The sequence below is a fragment of the Coturnix japonica genome, unplaced genomic scaffold, assembly GCF_054131305.1.
Source record: "Coturnix japonica strain WE unplaced genomic scaffold, WE-NBRP24 Scf113, whole genome shotgun sequence".
Classification (NCBI taxonomy): domain Eukaryota; kingdom Metazoa; phylum Chordata; class Aves; order Galliformes; family Phasianidae; genus Coturnix; species Coturnix japonica.
The window spans coordinates 56,076-78,286 of NW_028189016.1; the positions used below are offsets into that span (position 1 = coordinate 56,076).

General features: G+C 51.8%; 2 protein-coding genes across 2 annotated transcripts in view; one reads left to right on the forward strand and one right to left on the reverse strand.

Moving 5' to 3' along the window:
• The window catches only part of LOC107307023 (uncharacterized), a 24,270-nt gene extending 8,943 nt beyond the window's left edge, over window positions 1-15,327 (forward strand). The window contains exons 6-11 of the mRNA XM_085535240.1: window positions 10,002-10,326; window positions 11,098-11,255; window positions 11,339-11,416; window positions 11,874-12,009; window positions 12,094-12,252; window positions 13,778-15,327. Of these exons, the coding sequence (XP_085391366.1) occupies window positions 10,002-10,326; window positions 11,098-11,255; window positions 11,339-11,416; window positions 11,874-12,009; window positions 12,094-12,252; window positions 13,778-13,932 (1,011 nt within the window). The 3' untranslated portion in view covers window positions 13,933-15,327. The remainder of the gene's footprint in view (window positions 1-10,001; window positions 10,327-11,097; window positions 11,256-11,338; window positions 11,417-11,873; window positions 12,010-12,093; window positions 12,253-13,777) is intronic.
• CHCHD5 (coiled-coil-helix-coiled-coil-helix domain containing 5) lies at window positions 14,855-22,160 on the reverse strand. The gene is made up of 4 exons (XM_015850454.3): window positions 22,125-22,160; window positions 21,426-21,566; window positions 19,694-19,845; window positions 14,855-18,537 (listed from the first exon to the last, which is right to left on the reverse strand). Coding segments are annotated over exons 1-3 (294 nt in total). The 5' UTR covers window positions 22,127-22,160; the 3' UTR covers window positions 14,855-18,537; window position 19,694.
• Window positions 22,161-22,211: the final 51 nt, after the last annotated feature.

Below are 22,211 nucleotides of genomic sequence, written 5' to 3' on the forward strand. Positions count from 1 at the left end.
TCTTGCTCATCTTTTGCATTTTCCAATTGCACCAGGCCTTGCTGATCTTTTGCATGCTGCACTTTGCAACAGCACCCATTGCATTGCCCTCTTTGCTCACCATGCTTTGCATCCTGTTGCATTGCCCTGTTTGCTCACTGCAGCACCAGACCTCGCTCACCTTTTGCATTTTCCAATTGCACCAGGCCTTGCTCATCTTTTGCATCCCACACTTTGCAACAGTACCAAACTTTGCTCAGACCTTGCTCATCTTTTGCATCCAGCACTTTGCAGCAGCACCAGGCCTTGCTCATCTTTTGCATTTTGCATTTCACAGTTGCATCGTGTCTTGCTCACCTTTTGCATCCTGCACTTGCATCAGAACCTGCTCATCTTTTGCATCCTGCACTTTCCAACCTAACTTTGCTCACTTTTTGCATCCTACACTTTGCAACAGCACAAAACTTTGCTCAGACCATGCTCACCTTTTGCATTTTCCAATTGCACCAGGCCTTGCTCATCTTTTGCATTTTGCATTTCACAGTTGCACCAAACTTTGCTCACCTTTTGCATTTTGCACTTTGCAATTGCACCAAACCTTGCTCACCTTTTGCATCATGCACTTGCATCAGAACGTGCTCACCCTTTGCATCCCACACTTTGCAACAACACCAGGCCTTGCTCATCTTTTGCATTTTCCAATTGCACCAGACCTTGGTCACCTTTTGCATCCTGCACTTTGCACCAGCACCCATTGCATTGCCCTGCTTGCTCACCATGCTTTGCTTTGCTCACCCTTTTGCATCCCACACTTTGCAATAGCACCTAACTTTGCTCAGACCTTGCTCACCTCTTGCATCTTGCATTTGCATCAGAACCTGCTCACCTTTTGCATGCTGCACTTTGCAGCAGCACCCATTGCATTACCCTCTTTGCTCACCATGCTTTGCATCCTGTTGCATTGCCCTGCTTGCTCGCCATGCTTTGCTTTGCTCATCCTTTGCATCCCACACTTTGCAACAGCACCCATTGCATTGCCCTGCTTGCTCACCATGCTTTGCTTTGCTCATTGCAGCCATGCTTTGCTTTGCTCATTGCAGCCACGCTTTGCTCTGCTCATTGCAGCCACGCTTTGCTTTGCTCATTGCAGCCACGCTTTGCTTTGCTCATTGCAGCCACACTTTGCTTTGCTCATTGCAGCAATGCTTTGCTTTGCTCATTGCAGCCACACTTTGCTTTGCTCATTGCAGCCACGCTTTGCTTTGCTCATTGCAGCCACACTTTGCTTTGCTCATTGCAGCCACACTTTGCTTTGCTCATTGCAGCAATGCTTTGCTTTGCTCATTGCAGCCACGCTTTGCTTTGCTCATTGCAGCCACACTTTGCTTTGCTCATTGCAGCCACGCTTTGCTTTGCTCATTGCAGCCACACTTTGCTTTGCTCATTGCAGCCACACTTTGCTCTGCTCATTGCAGCCATGCTTTGCTTTGCTCATTGCAGCCACACTTTGCTCATTGCAGCCACACATTTGCTTTGCTCATTGCAGCCACACTTTGCTTTGCTCATTGCAGCCACACTTTGCTTTGCTCATTGCAGCCACACTTTGCTCATTGCAGCCACACTTTGCTTTGCTCATTGCAGCCACGCTTTGCTTTGCTCATTGCAGCCACACTTTGCTCATTGCAGCCACACTTTGCTTTGCTCATTGCAGCCACTCTTTGCTTTGCTCATTGCAGCCACACTTTGCTCATTGCAGCCACACTTTGCTTTGCTCATTGCAGCCACACTTTGCTCATTGCAGCCACGCTTTGCTTTGCTCATTGCAGCCATGCTTTGCTTTGCTCATTGCAGCCACACTTTGCTTTGCTCATTGCAGCCACGCTTTGCTTTGCTCATTGCAGCCATGCTTTGCTTTGCTCATTGCAGCCACACTTTGCTTTGCTCATTGCAGCCACGCTTTGCTTTGCTCATTGCAGCCACACTTTGCTTTGCTCATTGCAGCCACGCTTTGCTTTGCTCATTGCAGCCACGCTTTGCTTTGCTCATTGCAGCCACACTTTGCTCATTGCAGCCACGCTTTGCTTTGCTCATTGCAGCCACACTTTGCTTTGCTCATTGCAGCCACACTTTGCTTTGCTCATTGCAGCCACACTTTGCTTTGCTCATTGCAGCCACTCTTTGCTTTGCTCATTGCAGCCACACTTTGCTTTGCTCATTGCAGCCACGCTTTGCTTTGCTCATTGCAGCCACACTTTGCTTTGCTCATTGCAGCCACGCTTTGCTTTGCTCATTGCAGCCACACTTTGCTCATTGCAGCCACACTTTGCTCATTGCAGCCACACTTTGCTTTGCTCATTGCAGCCACGCTTTGCTTTGCTCATTGCAGCCACACTTTGCTTTGCTCATTGCAGCCACACTTTGCTCATTGCAGCCACACTTTGCTTTGCTCATTGCAGCCACACTTTGCTTTGCTCATTGCAGCCACACTTTGCTTTGCTCATTGCAGCCACACTTTGCTCTGCTCATTGCAGCCACACTTTGCTTTGCTCATTGCAGCCATGCTTTGCTTTGCTTTGCACCCCCATCTCTGCATGCAAAGGAGAAGGAAATGAATGGGGGGGATGTGGGGGGGCAGGTAGGAAGATATTAAAATCAAAGCAAAAAAAAAGGTAAAAAAAGGCATTTTCTTGCCGGTGCCGCCAGCATCGAACAGAACAGAGCCAGGGAAGGGGGAGATTTTAATAAAGGAAAGCAAAGGGGGGCTGGGAAATTTAATAAAGGAGTTCATCAGATTACAGACACTGCGGCCGTGGAACAGAGCCACTGCCTGGCAGCAATATCCTGCTATGGGGGGGGGTAGGGGGGGTTATAGGGGGGGGTTTATGGGGGGGGTCTATGGGGGGTTTAACCCCTTGGGGGACAGCATTGGGATGGGATATGGGAGTTGGAGGGGGGGATATGGGATTAAATTGGGGGGGGGGGGGTTTAAATAGGGGGGGAGATGGGGGGGATTAGATAGGGGGGGTTTAATAGGGGGGGGTCTATGGGGGGGTTTAACCCCTTAGGAGACAGCATTGGGATGGGATATGGGATGTGTAGGGGGACATATGGGAGTTGGAGTGGGGGATATGGGATATTAAGGGGGATATGGGATTGAATGGGTGGGGGGAGTATATGGGGGGGTTTAATAGGGGGGGTTAAATGGGGGGGGGCTAAATAGGGGGGGAGATGGGGGGGGTTTATAGGGGGGCTATGGGGGGGTTTAACCCCTTGGGGGACAGCATTGGGTTGGGATATGGGAGTTGGAGGAGGGATATGGGATATTAAGGGGGATAGGGGATTAAATGGGGAGGGGGGGGGCTATAGGGGGGGTTTAATAGGGGAGGTCTATGGGGGGGTTTAACCCCTTGGGGACAGCATTGGGATGGGAAATGGGAGTTGGAGGGGGGATATGGGATTAAATGGGGGGGGGTGTGTGTTTATGGGGGGGTTGTTTATGGGGGGGGGTTTATGGGGGGGGCTATGGGGGGGATTAACCCCTTGGGGGACAGCATTGGGATGGGATATGGGAGTTGGAGGGGGGATATGGGATTAAATGGGGGGGGGGGGGGTGTTTATGGGGGGGGTTGTTTATGGGGGGGGGTTTATAGGGGGGGGCTATGGGGGGGATTAACCCCTTGGGGGACAGCATTGGGATGGGATATGGGATGTGATTTGGAAGGGGGGATATGGGATTAAATGGGGGGGGGGATATGGGATTTAGAGGGGAACATATGGGATTAAATGGGGGGGGAGGGGATCTTATAGAGGGGGTGTTTAAATAGGGGGGGTCTATTGGGGGGGGGTTTAATAGGGGGGTCTATGGGGGGGTTAACCCCTTGGGGGACAGCATTGGGTTGGGATATGGGAGTTGGAGGGGGGATATAGGATATTAAGGGGGATATGGGATTAAATGGGGGGGGGTGTTTATGGGGGTGGGGGGTTAGGTAGCGGGGGTTTAATAGGGGGGGGTTAATTTGGGGGGTCTATTGGGGGGGTTTAATAGGGGGGGGCTTGCGGGGGGGGGTTTAACCCCTTGGGGGACAGCATTAGGTTGGGATATGGGAGTTGGAGGGGGGATATGGGATTAAATGGGGGGGGGTCTATGGGGGGGTTTAACCCCTTGGGGAGGCAGCATTGGGTTGGGATATGGGAGTTGGAGGGGGACATATGGGATTAAATGGGGGGGGGGGGGATCTTATAGAGGGGGTGGTTAAATAGGGGGGGTCTAATGGGGGGGGGTTTAATAGGGGGAGTCTATGGGGGGTACACTAAGGGCATCCAACCCCCATCCCATCCCTCTGTAGGGTCTCAACCTTTCAATCCCTCTCCAGATCTCTCTGTAGGAGCCCAACATTTCCTCTCCAGGTCCTTCTGTAGGGTCTCAGCCCATTGATCCCTTTCAAGACCCCTCTATAGGGTCTCAACCCATCGAACCCTCTCCAGGTCCTTCTGTAGGGTCTCAGCCCATTGATCCCTCTCCCAATCCCTCTATAGGGTCGCACCATTGCTCTCAACCTCTCCAGATCCCTCTATAGGGTCTCAGCCCATTAATCCCCCTCCAGATCCCTCTATAGGGTCGCACCATTGCTCTCAACCTCTCCAGGTCCTTCTGTAGGGTCTCAGCCCATTAATCCCTCTCCATATCCCTCTATAGGGTCGCACCATTGATCTCAACCTCTCCAGGTCTCTCTTTAGGGTCTCAGCCCATTGATCCCCCTCCAGATCCCTCTATAGGGTCGCACCATTGATCCCTCTCCCAATCCCTCTATAGGGTCACACCATTGCTCTCAACCTCTCCAGATCCCTTTGTAGGGTCTCAGCCCATTATTCCCTCTCCATATCCCTCTATAGGGTCTCACCATTGATCCCCCTCCAGATCCCTCTATAGGGTCGCACCATTGATCTCAACCTCTCCAGGTCCCTCTGTAGGGTCTCAACCCATTGATCCCTTTCAAGATCCCTCTATGGGGTCACACCATTGATCTCAACCTCTCCAGATCCCTCTGTAGGGTCTCAGACCATTGATCCCTCTCCAGATCCCTCTATAGGGTCTCACCATTGATCCCTCTCCCAATCCCTCTATAGGGTCACACCATTGATCCCCCTCCAGATCCCTCTATAGGGTCTCACCATTGCTCTCAACCTCTCCAGATCCCTTTGTAGGGTCTCAGCCCATTGATCCCCCTCCAGATCCCTCTATAGGGTCTCACCATTGGTCTCAACCTCTCCAGGTCTCTCTTTAGGGTCTCAGCCCATTGATCCCCCTCCAGATCCCTCTATAGGGATCACCAAAAAAGTGCCTTTTTTAAGGGGAAATCTGCTCTTTTCGGAGCATCAGAAGGAGCCGAGAGCACCGCTAACACTGTCCCCCATTATTTCCCCCTTCCTGACCCCAAAAAAGAAGCCATAAATCCAGTGGAAGGGCAATTTCTCACCCCGTTCTGCCCTGTATTAACGAATGGGGAGGGGGGAAAATGAAGGAATCAAAGTCCACTATTGTGCTGCTTTCCCCTGGGTATCCCTGCCCCATATCCCCCCATATCCCTGCCCCATATCCTGCCCCATATCCCCCCCCTATACCCCAACACTAAGGTCTGGATGGGGTTTTTTTTCCCATCTCCTTTTCAATATCTCCCCCAACCCCCCTGGATTCTGCAGCTCAGCGTTAAGCAAACAACCCTCCCTTAAGCTGGGACCGCTTCATTTGGACTAAACCTTAACCAAATAAGCACTGAATGAAGCAACCCCCCCCTACCCCTTCCTTAACCCCCCCTCTATCTTATTGCTCACTTCATTAACACCTTTTAATCCCATCCGTGCCATCCCCGGCTCGGGGGTCCCTTGAGTTGAGATGGGGGACGATCAGCACAAGGGTGGCCCAAAATCTTCTCGATACAAGCCAAAAAAGGCAAAAAAAAGGGCTGAAAAGAGGTAAAAATGACCCCCAGAGCCATTTACCCAAACATGGGGGTCAGAGAATGGGAAGGGAAAGGTTGTGTCCCATTGAGTAGAGCCTTTCCCAAGCAAGAAAACCCCATTCCGTCATGTATAGAAGTGATTCCTTGGGGTTGATGGTGGCTCCTGAGTTGAGCCCACCTAAAGGGAAACCTTAATAAGAAAGAAATAGGGGGTGAGAATGGGGAGAAACACTCAAAAACTGGGATTTTAGGGGGAAAAAAACCCACTCGAATCATAAAACAGGAGGCGACTGGATCCCTATAATAATGGGACGCGGTTTCCTTCCCGTCAGCGCATCCCAATTCCTAAATATACCTAATTTTCCCCCAAAAAAGGGGGGAATCTGCCCCATTTTTGGCCCATCCACCCTCCCATCAACCCCCCCCAACCTGCTTGGTTGATGCATTTTGTTCCTATGACAACCCAAACGATATTACCTCGACTTAACCGGATTCAGGCAATATTAAAACCGACCTCTTTAGGAATTCCCGGTGTCGGAAAATGGGGCTGAGAATTTTAATTTCGAGTAATGCGAGCTGACACCGTGTTTATGAGCTGCTCACTGGGTGTTTACTTCAATTAGCACAAAGCAGAGAGGATTTGCTTTCAGGGCTTGGCCGGGAGATGGTGAAACCACCATTGAGTTACGATACAAGAGCGCTGCTTCTTAGAGGCAAAAAACCCTCTTTCCACCCCAAAAATGACACTTTTTGGTGGATATTTGGCCTCTTTCCACCCCAAAAATGACTCTTTTTGGTGGATATTTGGTCTCTCACTCCCAAAATGACTCAATTTGGTGGATATCTGGCCTCTTTCCACCCCAAAAATGACTCTTTTTGGTGGATATTTGGTCTCTTTCCACCCCAAAAATGACACTTTTTGGTGGATATTTGGCCTCTTTCCACCCCAAAAATGACTCTTTTTGGTGGATATTTGGTCTCTCACTCCCAAAATGACTCAATTTGGTGGATATCTGGCCTCTTTCCACCCCAAAAATGACTCATTTCAATGGATATTTGGCCTCTTTCCACCCCAAAAATGACTCTTTTTGGTGGATATTTGGCCTCCTACCCCAAAAATGACTCATTTCAATGGATATTTGGCCTCTTTCCACCCCAAAAATGACTCTTTTCGGTGGATATTTGGCCTCTTTCCACCCCAAAAATGACACCTTTTGGTGGATATTTGGCCTCCTTCCACCCCAAAATGACTCTTTTTGGTGGATATTTGGCCTCCTTCCACCCCAAAAATGACTCCTTTTGGTGGATATTTGGCCTCCTACCCCAAAAATGACTCTTTTCAGTGGATACTTGGTCTCCTACCCCAAAAATGACACCTTTTGGTGGATATTTGGCCTCTTTCTACCCCAAAAATGACTCCTTTTGGTGGATATTTGGCCTCCTTCCACCCCAAAATGACTCTTTTTGGTGGATATTTGGCCTCTTTCCACCCCAAAAATGACTCTTTTTGGTGGATATTTGGTCTCTCACTCCCAAAATGACTCAATTTGGTGGATATCTGGCCTCTTTCCGCCCCAAAAATGACTCTTTTTGGTGGATATTTGGTCTCTTTCCACCCCAAAAATGACTCTTTTTGGTGGATATTTGGCCTCCTACCCCAAAAATGACTCATTTCAATGGATATTTGGCCTCTTTCCACCCCAAAAATGACTCTTTTCGGTGGATATTTGGCCTCCTTCCACCCCCAAAATGACTCCTTTTGGTGGATATTTGACCTCCTTCCACCCCAAAATGACTCTTTTTGGTGGATATTTGGCCTCCTTCCACCCCAAAAATGACACCTTTTGGTGGATATTTGGCCTCCTACCCCAAAAATGACTCTTTTCGGTGGATATTTGGTCTCCTACCCCAAAAATGACACCTTTTGGTGGATATTTGGCCTCTTTCTATCCCAAAAATGACTCCTTTTGGTGGATATTTGGCCTCCTACCCCCAAAATGACTCTTTTTGGTGGATATTCGGCCTCTTTCCACCCCAAAAATGACTCCTTTTGGTGGATATTTGACCTCCTTCCACCCCAAAAATGACTCTTTTTGGTGGATATTTGGTCTCTTTCCACCCCAAAAATGGGTTGGAAAGGTCCTTAAGGATCTTAGTACTATGTAGCGGGTTGGGTTGGAAGGGTCCTCAAGATCATAGAAGCACAGAATGAGTTGGAAAGGTCCTTAAAGATGATAGAACCACAGAGTGGGTTGGGTTGGAAAGGTCCTCAAAGATGATAGAACCACAGAGTGGGTTGGGTTGGAAAGGTCCTTAAAGATCACAGAACCGTGTGCTGGTTGGGTTGGAATGGATCACAGATCACCCAGTCCAAACTGGGCTGAGCCGGCACCGAGCTCACATTCACACCACGGGGTCGTTCCGCTCCATCTGCCCTTGAATTGGAGGATCACGAATTACCCAAAGCTTGGTAATATTTCACACCAGTGCCAACCGCTGCCAGAAAACCTCATTAATGGCTCAGCCCTCTTTTTATTGGGGGGGGTGGGAGGGGTATGGTTGGGTTTTGGGGTTATTTTTTGGGTGTTCTTTTATTACTTTTACTATTTCACAGCGGGATGTTGGTGTTGGGAAGGGGATGGATTTGGCCTCAGCCCGCGACACGCTCCCGTATCATTCCTCCTCCCAATACAAAGAGCTGACAGCTAAAGGGCTGCTCCCCACTCCCAGCTCTCTCCATCCTTATTCTCTCAAGTGTGAACGACAGCAAAGACAAAGGAGAGGAGGGAGAGACTCTCATACAAAAGGAGGGGGAGAAATCCCACCCCGTTCCCCTTCCGAACGTCCCACACACCGCAACCGAAAGCCGCCGCACGGCACAAATCCACGGTGGTATTTGGAAGGGATGAGCCCACCCCCATAAAGCTCCTTCATCCCTCTCCTCTGAGTTTGCCAGGAGGATTAACCCGGTCTTGTTCTCAATCCTAGTTTATGAGTTCCCCGCTGGTGGGGAAGATCCCGTGTGTTTAAACAAACAGCCTAATTAATCCCGATTTTATTACTTTCTCTTGTCAAGTGACTAAATGGGAGCTGTCAGCCGGCAGCCGCCGCCGCTCACATTTGTTTAGATCCCAAATTACTTCATCAGAACCATCTGCTCCGAGCGAGGGGCATTCGGTGCTTGTTTGTTTCTCTCTCTGGACACAGAGTGGGGCACAAACAGCATCTGGATGAGGGGGGACCGTCCCAAAGGGGTCCCAAGAGGAAATCCTGAACAAGGAGAATCCAGACACTGAGCAGCCCTAGAGAGGAAAAAAGGACCCCAAAATCAGGTTCCTTGCTGGGTGCAGCTCCATGGACCCCCCTCCTTCCTCCCTTGGCTTCCAGAGTCCCTTAAATTGGGTGTTTTCACTCTGAAAAAGAGCAAGGGGGGATTGAAAGGTGCCTACAAAGGTGACAGAGGATCAAGGATGTGTGGGGCAATGGCTACAAGCTGCTTGTTCCTTGCTTATAACCCTAACCTTAACCCCATGGTTCTGTGATCTTTAAGGACCCATCCAACCCAACCCCATCCCATGGTTCTATGGTCTGTAAGGACCCACTCAACTCAACCCCACCCCATACGATCTTTAAGAACCCAACCAACACAATCCCACCCCATAGTTCTCCCATCCTGAAGGACCTTTCCAACCCATCTTGAAGGACCTTTCCAACCCATCTTGAAGGACCTTTCCAACCCAGCTTCATCTTAAGACCAGAAATCAATGTCCAACCCCTGGCAGAGCATCCCAGGGGGAGAGGGCAGAGCCCCCCATCGCTGTGGGGTGCGATCACATGGGGTCCAATTGGAAAGGGGGAAACAAACCGCCTCTAGTTCTCTACTGTCCATCACAGTAACGCTCCTTATTATGGTATGGGAAAGAGAAAAACCAAGTTATATCCCCTTTCCCTCACAAATCCTATCGGTGGGGGCAAAATCCCACTTGAAAGGGCCAGAGGGGGAAATCCATCAAGCTGTTGACGTGACAGGTGTTAATTATTGACGGAGTTTCTTTGCAAGAGGTTTGCCTTTATGTGACAGCTCCTCCAGCCCAATCTGTCTCCCCAATTCTTCCCTTCCCCCAGTGCTTTACCCCTCGGTTTTTGCTTTACAGGCTCTTCCAGACCAAGTGCAGCAGCTGCCTGAAGGCCATCGCTCCAACTGAGCTCATCATGAGGGTGTTGGAGAACGTCTACCACGTCCATTGCTTCTACTGCTGCGAGTGCGAGCGGCGTCTGCAGAGGGGGGATGAGTTTGTGCTGAAGGAAGGGCAGCTGCTGTGCCGCAGTGACTATGAGAAGGAGAAGGAGATGCTGAGCGCCATCAGCCCTGCACCCACCGAGTCCGGTGAGGAGATGGAGAGGTGGGGAAGGGGGATGGTGGGGTTTTGGGGTCCCTTCTAACCCAGCCATGCTGTGGTTGTGTGATGTTTAAGGCCCCATTCCATGGTTTAATCATCTTTAAGGACCTTTCCAACTCAACCCATTCTATGGTCTTTGAGGACCCTTCCAATCCAACCCAACCCAACCCATTCTATGGTCTTTGAGGACCCTTCCAACCCAACCCAACCCAACCCAACCCAACCCAACCCAACCCAACCCAACCTATTCTATGGTCTTTGAGGACCCTTCCAACCCAACCCAACCCAACCCAACCCAACCCAGTCCAACCCAACCCAGTCCAACCCAACCCATCCCATTCTATGGTCTTTGGGGACCTTTCCAACCCAACCCAACCTATTCTATGGTCTTTGAGGACCTTTCCAACCCAACCCAACCCAACCCAACCCAACCCATTCTATGGTCTTTGAGGACCCTTCCAACCCAACCCAACCATTCCATCATTCCATGACCTTTGAGGTCCCATCCAACCCAACCGTTCCATGGCTCTATGACCTTTAAGGACCCCCTCTATCCCACCCATCCAAGCACTCCATGGCTCCCTGACCATCCCACGTTGGCCATCAGCACCACCTTACTGCCCATACCCCAACCCCAGAGCTCCTCTTCCCTTCATTCAGCTCTTCTGTTCCAATCTGCACAACAAGAGGAGCAAAACTCAGCATCCCTTCCCACCTTCCCCCCCCTGAAATTCACCTCTCCCCATCTCCCCCTGCAGTGAAGAGTGAGGATGAGGATGGTGGCCACTCACAGGGCAAAGGCAACGAGGACAGCAAAGACCACAAACGCTCCAAGCGCCCGCGGACCATCCTCACCACGCAGCAGCGGAGGGCGTTCAAGGCTTCCTTTGAGGTCTCTTCCAAGCCCTGTAGGAAGGTACGGAGGGGTAGAATGGGCACAGAACCCATTGGACCTCATTCGTTTCTGACCCAGCCTCTCCTCTTCCTTTACACGGGTAGGTGAGGGAGACCCTGGCGGCGGAGACGGGGCTGACAGTGCGGGTGGTGCAAGTGTGGTTTCAGAACCAAAGAGCAAAGGTGGGTGAGGGGGACGGGTGGGACGTCCCACATTCATTCCAGTGCAAGAAAACAATAGAGAAAGGACTAAAAACCCTCAATTCCTTGGGCCCAAAGCTCATATCTTGGATAGGGTGGATCTATGCAAGGAAAAGCTTAGAGGGGAACACAGGAAATGCAGAGCTGAAATGTTTTCCTTTCCTTTGCCCTTTCCTTAATGGTTCTTTTGCCCTCTCTCTGTGAGTGATGGGGAAGAGAAGAAGGGTTTCCCACTTCTTCCCTTGGGGAGGGCAGAAATTAAGTCCTCATTTCCTAACGAAGACCTGCAGCCCTTCGTGGCGGCCCCATTGCTCACCCATTGCATTGAATGAGGAAGGGGGGTGTGAATGCGGGTGTATCGCTGCCTATGAGAGGTGGGAGACCCCTTGCACCCATCCTACCTCAAAACCTCTCATTTGGGGTCTCTTTCTTCCTGCAGATGAAGAAAATCGCCCGCAGGCAGCAACAACAGCAGCAACAACAGCAGCAGGAGCAGGAGCAGATGGGGAACCCACGTCTGGGGTCCGGGAGGGGGACCGGGCGCAGCAGCAGGCAGAGCAATGATGACAGCGAAGGTGAGGAGCACTGAGAACTGATGTAGGGGGACTAGATCCCATCTGAGCCCCTTCTCCCCTTCCTTCCCATGTTTATTTCTTTAGATGGTGGAAGCGTTCACGGCCTGGATGGGTTGATGGTTCCGTACCCCCGGCTCCCCCAGCAGCAGCTGCTGCCCCTGGATCAGAATGGCTACAGCACGGATCTTTATAGGCAGGGCCTCACCCCACCACAGCTGCCCGGAGACCACCTGCACCCCTATGGTAGGAGAGCAATGAGACCCTTCCCATCAAAGCCACCCAAACCCCAAAGCCATCATTGGGTTCCATCCAATAGAAGTTGGGTTTGGGTCTTTGGGTTCCATCCAAACGGGACCATAGGAACTGGGTTTGGGTGCCAGTGGATGGACGCAGCCTCCAGGCTGAGCTCTGCTAAAGGTTGGGAAATGAGGTCGGGGTCTTTTCTCCTATGAAAGGTGTTGGGACCCTGAAATCCATCCTCAGGTTCTACCCAAATGAGTTGGGTTTGTTGGGTTGAGGACCCTGAAATCCAGGCCTTGGGTTCTACCCAAATGACCAACAGGAGTTGGGTTTGTTGGGTTGAAATACAACAGGAGTTGGGTTTCTTGGGTTGAGGACCCCGAAATCCAACAGGATTTGTTGGGTTTGTTGGGTTGAGGGCCCTGGAATCCAACAGAAGTTGTTGGGTTTGTTGGGTTGAGGACCCTGAAATCCAACAGAAGTTGGGTTTGTTGGGTTGAGGACCCTGAAATCCAACAGGAGTTATTGGGTTTGTTGGGTTGAGGGCCCTGAAATCCAACAGGATTTGTTGGGTTTCTTGGGTTGAGGACCCCGAAATCCAACAGGATTTGTTGGGTTTGTTGGGTTGAGGGCCCTGAAATCCAACAGGAGTTGGGTTTGTTGGGTTGAGGACCCTGAAATCCAACAGAAATTGTTGGGTTTGTTGGGTTGAGGGCCCTGAAATCCAACAGAAGTTGGGTTTGTTGGGTTGAGGGCCCTGAAATCCAACAGGAGTTGTTGGGTTTGTTGGGTTGAGGACCCTGAAATCCAACAGGATTTGTTGGGTTTGTTGGGTTGAGGGCCCTGAAATCCAACAGGAGTTGTTGGGTTTGTTGGGTTGAGGGCCCCGAAATCCCACAGGAGTTGTTGGGTTTGTTGGGTTGAGGGCCCTGAAATCCAACAGGAGTTGTTGGGTTTGTTGGGTTGAGGACCCTGAAATCCAATAGGAGTTATTGGGTTTGTTGGGTTGAGGACCCCGAAATCCAACAGGATTTGTTGGGTTTGTTGGGTTGAGGACCCTGAAATCCAACAGGAGTTGTTGGGTTTGTTGGGTTGAGGGCCCTGAAATCCAACAGGAGTTGTTGGGTTTGTTGGGTTGAGGGCCCTGAAATCCAACAGAAGTTGGGTTTGTTGGGTTGAGGACTCTGAAATCCAACAGGAGTTGTTGGGTTTGTTGGGTTGAGGACCCTGAAATCCAACAGGAGTTGTTGGGTTTGTTGGGTTGAAGGCCCTGAAATCCAACAGAAGTTGCTGGGTTTGTTGGGTTGAGGGCCCTGAAATCCAACAGGAGTTATTGGGTTTGTTGGGTTGAGGACCCTGAAATCCAACAGGAGTTATTGGGTTTGTTGGGTTGAGGACCCTGAAATCCCACAGGAGTTGGGTCTGGGGCTCCTGCTCAAGGTGGGTGACTCCAGACCCCACTGCACTGACGCCATCTTGCCCTGCTCGTGCCACATTGACACCCATTCTCTTTTCCTTCCTCTCCCAGATTCAGAAGGAGTTTTCCACGACATGGACAGTGACAGCATCAGCCACCTGGGGGATTGCCTGCTGTCCACGGCCGAAGCCAACCTCCTGCAAGCCCGCGTGGGCAACCCCATTGACCGACTGTACTCCATGCAGAGCTCCTACTTCACCTCCTGACCTCCCCCAGGATCTGGGACAGATGCTGCTCTGGGTTCAGACACGAGACATTCCTCCAGTGCTGCAGAATGGAGGAGGCGGCGGATCCACCCGACGCAGAAGCACTACACCTCAATCTAAAAGACTTGGGGTTGCCTCTCTCCTTCCTTTCTAGCCACCTAGATGGACGCTGTGATGTTGTTTAGCTGTTCCTTTAGCAGTTTGTTCGGTGTTGAAGCACGATGTCCTCCTAACACAAGACCGGCCAAGCCGAGCAGAGCGGCCCCAAGCAGCAATGCAGGCTCTCCCCACACAAAACTCTTGTTTATTCAAGTCCTGCTGCTCCATTTTGCCTCATTCCTCATCCCAGATGCTTCATGGTGCAAGGTTAATCTTCAATGTGGTCTTGAAGCATCCCCAACGGGCGCCCTTCTGCTCCAGGCCCTTCCATCCCATCCCATTGGCTCTGTGATCTTTAAGGACCCTTCAAAGCCATCCCATGGCTCTGTGATCTTTAAGGACCCTTCCAACCCATCCCATAGCCCTATGATCTTTAAGGACCTGTCCAACCCAACCCATCCCATAGCCCTATGATCTTTAAGGACCCTTCCAACCCATCCCATGGCTCTGTGATCTTTAAGGACCCTTCCAACCCAACCCATATCTCTGTGATCTTTAAGGACCCTTCCAACCCATCCCATCCCACGGCTCTGTGATCTTTAAGGACCCTTCCAACCCATCCCATGGCTCTGTGATCTTTAAGGACCCTTCCAACAGCGTGCCCCTGCTGTGGGTTGGGAGGAGGGATCCATTTTCTCCCCCCCCTCCCCATCACAAAACCCTTTAATGAGGCACAGAGAAGCCGGTGTGCACCAATGTGAATAAAAACAAGTAAAAAAAGAAACCTAAAACAAGCCAGAAAAACAGAGATTAGAAACATGAATTATTACCAAACGAAAAGCCTTTATTCTCCCAACCAGGACCTAAGCGTGGGATTCGGGTCCTTACAGCTGCGAAGGACACGGAGCCAACATTACTGGAAAGGTCAGGTTTACCCCGAATCGTGCCAGATAAAGGAAGATCCTCCAGCGCTGATTTCCCCACATCTGTTTGGACAGAGGCACCGACGGCTCCCAGCAGGAAATCATGACTTACATCTTCAATCCTGACCTCGTTGTGCATTGAAATGCAGCTGAGAACCCGGCTGCTGTTTTCTGTACGTGGTGGTGTTTGATTTCTTAAGCCTCCCCCCCCTTAACTCTGAGCCCTTCCAGGGGGGGTTGATTTCTAAGCCCCCTCCCCTCAATTCCAGGGGGGTTTTGTCAGTCTGGTTGTAAGTGTGTATTCCCCTTAAATGATTAAAAGAAGGTAAAAATACCAAAAGCTTGTGGTTGTTCTTTGCGGTCAATGAGAGGCGCAACCGCGGTGCTGGGGGATGAAATGAGATACAACCCTGATGCGTTTCGCTTCTTATCAGGGGTATTTTTGTTTGCCTTCCTAAGGGAATGGATAAAAAGAACACAAATAACAAAACCACAGCCCTTACAGAGCTCACCCCACTCAATATGAAGAAGATGAAGCTCAGCCCCATGGCAGTGATGGGGAAGCTCAGCCCCATGGCAGCGATGAGGGAGCTCAGCCCCATGACAGCAATGGGGAAGCTCAGCCCCACAGCAGCTAAGAAGAATCTCAGCCCCATGGCAGCAATGAGGGAGCTCAGCCCCACGGCAGCGAGGAGGGAGCTCAGCCCCACGGCAGCTAAGAAGAATCTCAGCCCCATGGCAGCGATGAGGGAGCTCAGCCCCACGGCAGCGAGGAGGGAGCTCAGCCCCACGGCAGCTAAGAAGAATCTCAGCCCCATGGCAGCGATGAGGGAGCTCAGCCCCATGGCAGCGATAAGGGAGCTCAGCCCCATAAGGAATGTACACTTAGGGGGGAGGAAATCACTCCAAGCAAAGGCTGAGCTCACCCCACAGCAGAGCAGGGAGCAGGAGGGCAGCGGGCTGGATGACACCCACGCTTTCTGGCTTGGATCGAGAGGATCAAACCTCACGACGACGCGCTGCAAATTCCCATCCAAGAGGAGGAGAAAGGTGAAGGAAAGCAAAACAACACGGCGGCCAAGCCTTCATCTGCCCACCCTGCTCCCATTGAAGCCCCCATCCGGCCCACAGCCAAGGAAAGCAAACGGTGCGTGCCGATGGAATGCGGCTCCTCTGCCCTCCATAGACCCGAGGTTGTTGGCAGCGTTAAATCTCCCCCCGCCGACGGCCGACACCAAAGGGAAGGAGCTGATTTACGGCTCCTTTCAGTGCGAGAAGCAGAGTGGAAAACGAGAATATTTTCTGGGTGAAAAATAAAAGGTTTTAAGGTGGGAGTTCCTCATTCCGGTGTGTGACTCACCTCCAAAGTTCCGCTTGGATTGAAGTGACATCAACCTCAGTCGAAGGAGGGGGAGAAAAAGGAGCTGGACTTTGTGTTTTGAGCTTCAGAAAGGGAGAAAAAGTGAAGCAGGGGATCCAGCTTCACACAATCACATCAACCCAGCCTTGCTTTAGGGGATGCTCCTTTCTTTAGGGGATGCTCCTTTCCTTTAGGGGACGCTCCTTCCTTTAGGGGACGCTCCTTTCCTATAGGGGACGCTCCTTTCCTATAGGGGACGCTCCTTTCCTATAGGGGACGCTCCTTTCCTATAGGGGACGCCCCTTTCCTATAGGGGATGCTCCTTTCCTTTAGGGGACGCTCCTTTCCTTTAGGGGACGCTCCTTTCCTTTAGGGGATGCTCCTTTCCTTTAGGGGACGCTCCTTTCCTTTAGGGGACGCTCCTTTCTTTAGGGGACGCTCCTTTCCTTTAGGGGATGCTCCTTTCCTTTAGGGGACGCTCCTTTCCTTTAAGGGATGCTCCTTTCCTTTAAGGGATGCTCTTCGGGTGCTGCTCTTTAGGAAGCATTTGGTTACGTTTTCCAATAGAAACACAGAAGTGATGGATGGATTTGGAATTTAATAGCTTTCTTCTCTTTCTCCTCTGCTTTCAAGGGTGGTTTCTCACCTTCCTCTTCCACTTGTCCCAACCAGAATGCAAAGGGAAAAGAGCAGCAGAACTTTGTCTCCACGCTGCCCAGGTTCAGAATTGGCCGGATCCCGCTGTCCCATAAGAGTTAATCCAGCAGTTTAGAGGTTAATGTGTTGATAAAGAAATAATGGAGCAGCTCCAGCTTTGAAGGAGACCGGACCAGGGTCCAAAGCACCTCAACCCTGATGAGAAATGGCTTCGCTGTCGCCGTGTTGACATTTCAATGCGGTGTCCGCTCCCATACAGCCCTTAATAAAGCTGCCTGGGCTTCAGCAATGGCGCTGCTCAGGATCAATGCATTAAAAATGACTCAAAAAGATGTTTTTTCTTCCTGTAGAGCTTTAAATTCCCTTTGAAGCAAAACTACCATCATCCCCTTTTCCTCCTGACTTGGAAAATTGGGTGTTTTAGTTTCGTATTTCAAATACATCATTGAGTAAATAGGAAATGCTTTCAGTACATGGATGTTCTCATCTGCTCCATCTCATATCCTACTTGTGATGAAGAGAATCGTGATGATTTGGGCTGTGTTGGATGCAGGGATAGAACCACTTCAATCTGTTCCCCCTCACCCCAATGCAGTTAAACTGGAGCACACAAAGTGACGGCTGCCAACCCTGCTTGGCTTCACGCCGGGCTGGAACGCGGATCCATCCGACCTGAGGTTGGATATGGCAATGGGAATGAGTCCGAGCCAAGATCCTGCTCCACACCCCTTCTCCTTTCAGGTACAACAACTTACAGCCTCGGTGGAAGCTCAGGTTGGATGTTAGGATCTACTTCTCTTCACAAAGAGCAGTTGGATGCAGCGGGGTTGAAAAACAGCAGCTTGCAAATAGAAAGCAACACAATAGAGGAGAGCTGCTGTCCCACTTGTATTGACCCACAGCTCTTCATCCGCTCCTGGTCAAACATCCTCACAACATTATTGTTTATTTCCATCCATTACAGCCCCAAAATCACCTCCCTGGGGGGCTCGGTGTCCCCCCACCCTCCCCATAGACAGATCTCCATTGCAATCCAATGGCTCAGAGTTGGAGGAGCTCTGACGTTCGCAGTCTGAAGACTCCCCCTGCTGTTCTAAGTGATCTTTAAGGACCCTTCCAACCCATCCCATAGCTCTGTAATCTTTAAGGACCTTTCCAACTCATCCCATGGCTCTGTGATCTTTAAGGACCCTTCCAACCCATCCCGTATCTCTGTGATCTTTAAGGACCCTTCCAACCCAACCCAATGTTCTCCCCCAATGGACAAGCTGGGAACTCCACGCTTAGGGGAACGTCAATGGAGTCAGTTCAGCTCTAATAGCAGCATCCATCAGCAGTGGGGGAAGCCAAGATTTGGCTTTCAGTCTTGTTTTGCTGGCTGTTTTTTATCATGATAGAGAAAAACGTTGTCCTTAGTGAGGAAACTGTAGAAAAAATAAGAGCTGGTTTTTGCTTCGTACCCAAACAACCCATAAAGGGGGAGCAGCGACCCGACCCAGCACCATGATGAGAATAAAAGGAGTTTTCCTTCAGTCCTGAGGATGAGTTTTAATCCCGGGGGGTCCCCTATAAAGAAAAAAAAACACAAATTAAAGAATTACAGATAAAAATGAATGGGAGAAATACTCAGCAGCTCAATTCCCTACTCCCACTTTGATTCCTGATCCTAAATGGATGGCGATATCCTACAACAGGTGGGGTTGGAAGGGTCCTTAAAGATCACAGAGCTATGGGATGGGTTGGAAGGGTCCTTAAAGATCATAGAGCCATGGGATGGGTTGGAAGGGTCCTTAAAGATCATAGAGCCATGGGATGGGTTGGAAGGGTCCTTAAAGATCACAGAGCCATGGGATGGGTTGGAAGGGTCCTTAAAGATCACAGAGCCATGGGATGAGTTGGAAGGGTCCTTAAAGATCACAGAGCCATGGGATGGGTTGGGTTGGAAGGGTCCTTGAAGATCACAGGGCTATGGGATGGGTTGGAAGGGTCCTTAAAGATCACAGAGCCATGGGATGGGTTGGGTTGGAAGGGTCCTTAAAGATCACAGAACCATGGGATGGGATGGGTTGGAAGGGTCCTTAAAGATCACAGAGCCATGGGATGGGTTGGAAGGGTCCTTAAAGATCACAGAGCTATGGGATGGGTTGGAAGGGTCCTTAAAGATCATAGAGCCATAGGATGGGTTGGAAGGGTCCTTAAAGATCACAGTGGAACGGTCCTTAAAGATCACAGAGCCATAGGATGGGTTGGAAGGGTCCTTAAAGATCACAGAGCCATAGGATGGGTTGGAAGGGTCCTTAAAGATCACAGAACCATGGGTTGGGTTGGAAGGGTCCTTAAAGATCACAGAGCCATGGGATGGGTTGGAAGGGTCCTTAAAGATCACAGAGCTATGGGATGGGGTGGAAGAGTCCTTAAAGATCACAGAATGCAATGAGTTGGGTTGGAAGGGTCCTTAAAGATCACAGAGCCATGGGATGGGTTGTAAGGGTCCTTAAAGATCACAGAGCTATGGGATGGGGTGGAAGGGTCCTTAAAGATCACAGAATGCAATGAGTTGGGTTGGAAGGGTCCTTAAAGATCACAGAGCCATGGGATGGGTTGGGATCACTGTTTTAGGACCCCCCTCCCATTTATAAACCACCTCTTCACTTACAAACCCCCTCCCCAATTAAACCACCATCTCTCCACGTATTCAGGGCCGGATCCTTGCATTGCTCACCTCACGCCGGGAGCTTCACCCTGTCTGCACAGCTCAGGAAGGCGTTGACGTGTTCGCTGCAGTTCAGCACCGAAGCCTGGTTCTCCTTCAGGCACTGCTCGAAGGCGCTGAAGGGCTCAGCACAGTCCTCCTTGATCCGCTGCACTATGGGGCTGTGGGGCAGCACAGGGCCCTAAGCACCCCAACCCCATAGCCAGAACCCTTAAGGACCCATTTCCCTTCACCTTAGAGCCCCATTTCCCCCCCTCAGAGCCCTATTTCTCCTCCTTAGAAACTTGTTTTCCCCAACCCAGCCCCATTTCCCCATCTCAGAGCTCCAAAAAGTCCCATTCCAAACCTTCCAAACTCTGAAAGCCCCATCTCTCCCTGCTTAGAAACCCACTGCCCTCCCTCAGAGCCCCACAGGCCCCATTTCTCCACCCCACAAACCCCATTTCCTCCCCTAAAAAACTCAAAGGCCCCATTTCTCTCCTCAGAGACCCAAAAGCCCCATTTCCCTCTCACAGAGCCCCAGAGACTCCATTTTCTCCCCCCTACAGAGCCCTATAAGACCCATTTCCGTCCTTCTAGCTCCATTTTACCCCCCTCAGACCCCTGAAGCCCCCAGTCCGCACCCTCAGAGCCCTGGAAGCCCTCCCCCCCCCCAACTCAGAGCCCTGTTTTCACCTATGGAGCCCCAGTCTCCCCCATAGAGCCCCATTTTCCCCCCAAGGAGCCCCGAAAGCCTCATTTATTTCCCTCTCTGAACCCCACGGGTCCCATTACCCCTTCAGAGCCCCAAAGGCCCCACCTTGCCCCCCCCAACCGACTGTATCCCCTCCTCCCAGACCCCACTTCACCCCCACCCAGACCCCACTTTGACCCCCCCCACCCCACCCCCCCTCCCAGGCCCCATTTCACATCACCCCAGACCCCACATTACTCAACACCACCCCCAGGCCCCCACTTTTACCTCCCCCCAGCTCCCCAGGCCCCACTTCACCCTCCCTGGCCCCACTTTATCCCCCTCCAGACCCCACATTACCAGCCCCAAACCCCACTTTAACCTCCCCCAATCCCCACTTCCCTCCCCCCGGCCCCACTTTAATCCCACCCCCCTAGGCCCCACTGTTGCCCCCTCCAAGGCCCCAAATTATTCCCCCTCCCAGACCCAATTTCACCCCCCTACAAGCCCCAGTTTAACCCCCCTCAGGCCCCACTTCCCCCCCCCCTTCCCAGGCCCCATATTACCCCACTTTTAACCCCCCAGCCCCACATTGCCCCACTGTAACCCCCCCAGGCCCCTCTTTACCCCTCCAGGCCCCACTTTAACCCCCAATCCCCACATTAACCCCCCTCAGAGCCCCACTTCAACCCCCCCAAGACCCCTCAGGCCCCACTTTAATCCCCCCTCAGTCCCCACTTTAAATACCCCCCGCCCCACTTTAAATCCCCCCACCCCTCAGGCCCCACTTTATACCCCCCCCCCCCCACTCTCAGGCCCCTCTTTACCCCCTCGAGGCCCCACTTCAACCCCCTCAGACCCCTCAGGCCCCACATTAACCCCCTCCCCTCCCCTCCCAGGCCCCACTTTAACCCCCCCCCACCCTAGAGCCCCACTTCAACCTCCCCAGGACCCCACAGACCCCACATTAGCCCCCCCACCCAGGCCCCATTTCACCCTCTCAGGCCCCAAATTACCCCCCATTCCCCCCCATTACCCCCCCAGCCCCCATTCCCCCCCATCACTCACTGTGTGTTCGCACACCGCACCATGTTGACCCTCAGCCCGTCACAATCCTTCTGCCACGTCTCGGGGCTGTTGGCCACACACCGGCCGTACAGCTCCATCTCGGTACGGCAATACCGGGCCGTGACCTCCAGGGCCGCCTGCCTGAGAGACGACACCGAATCAACACGAACCGAACCGAACTAGGCCTCAACCGAACCGAACTAGGCCCGAAACCGAACTAGGCCCGAAACCGAAACGAACTAGGCCCGAAACCGAACTAGGCCCCAACCGAACCGAACTAGGCCCGAAACCGAACTAGGCCCGAAACCGAACTAGGCCCGAAACCGAACCGAACTAGGCCCGAAACGAACTAGGCCCGAAACCGAACTAGGCCCGAAACGAACTAGGCCCGAAACCGAACTAGGCCCGAAACCGAACTAGGCCCGAAACCGAACTAGGCCCGAAACCGAACTAGGCCCGAAACCGAACTAGGCCCGAAACCGAACTAGGCCCGAACCGAACCGAACTAGGCCCGAACCGAACCGAACTAGGCCCGAACCGAACCGAACTAGGCCCGAAACCGAACTAGGCCCGAAACCGAACTAGGCCCCAACCGAACCTAACTAGGCCCGAAACCGAACTAGGCCCGAAACCGAACTAGGCCCGAAACGAACTAGGCCCGAAACCGAACTAGGCCCGACCCGCTTCCCCCCTACTTACATCCCTCTTCCGGAAGCGGAAGTGCGGCTCCTTCCTACAGGAAGCGGAAGTGCGGCTCCTCTTACCGGATGCGGAAGTGTGGCTCCT

Excerpts from the sequence above, each read along its gene's own strand:
- CHCHD5 (XM_015850454.3), bottom strand. Across the intron at positions 19,846-21,425 it reads GTGCGGTGTGCGAACACACA|CCCCATAGTGCAGCGGATCA; the intron begins GTGAGTGATGGG and ends GCTGCCCCACAG.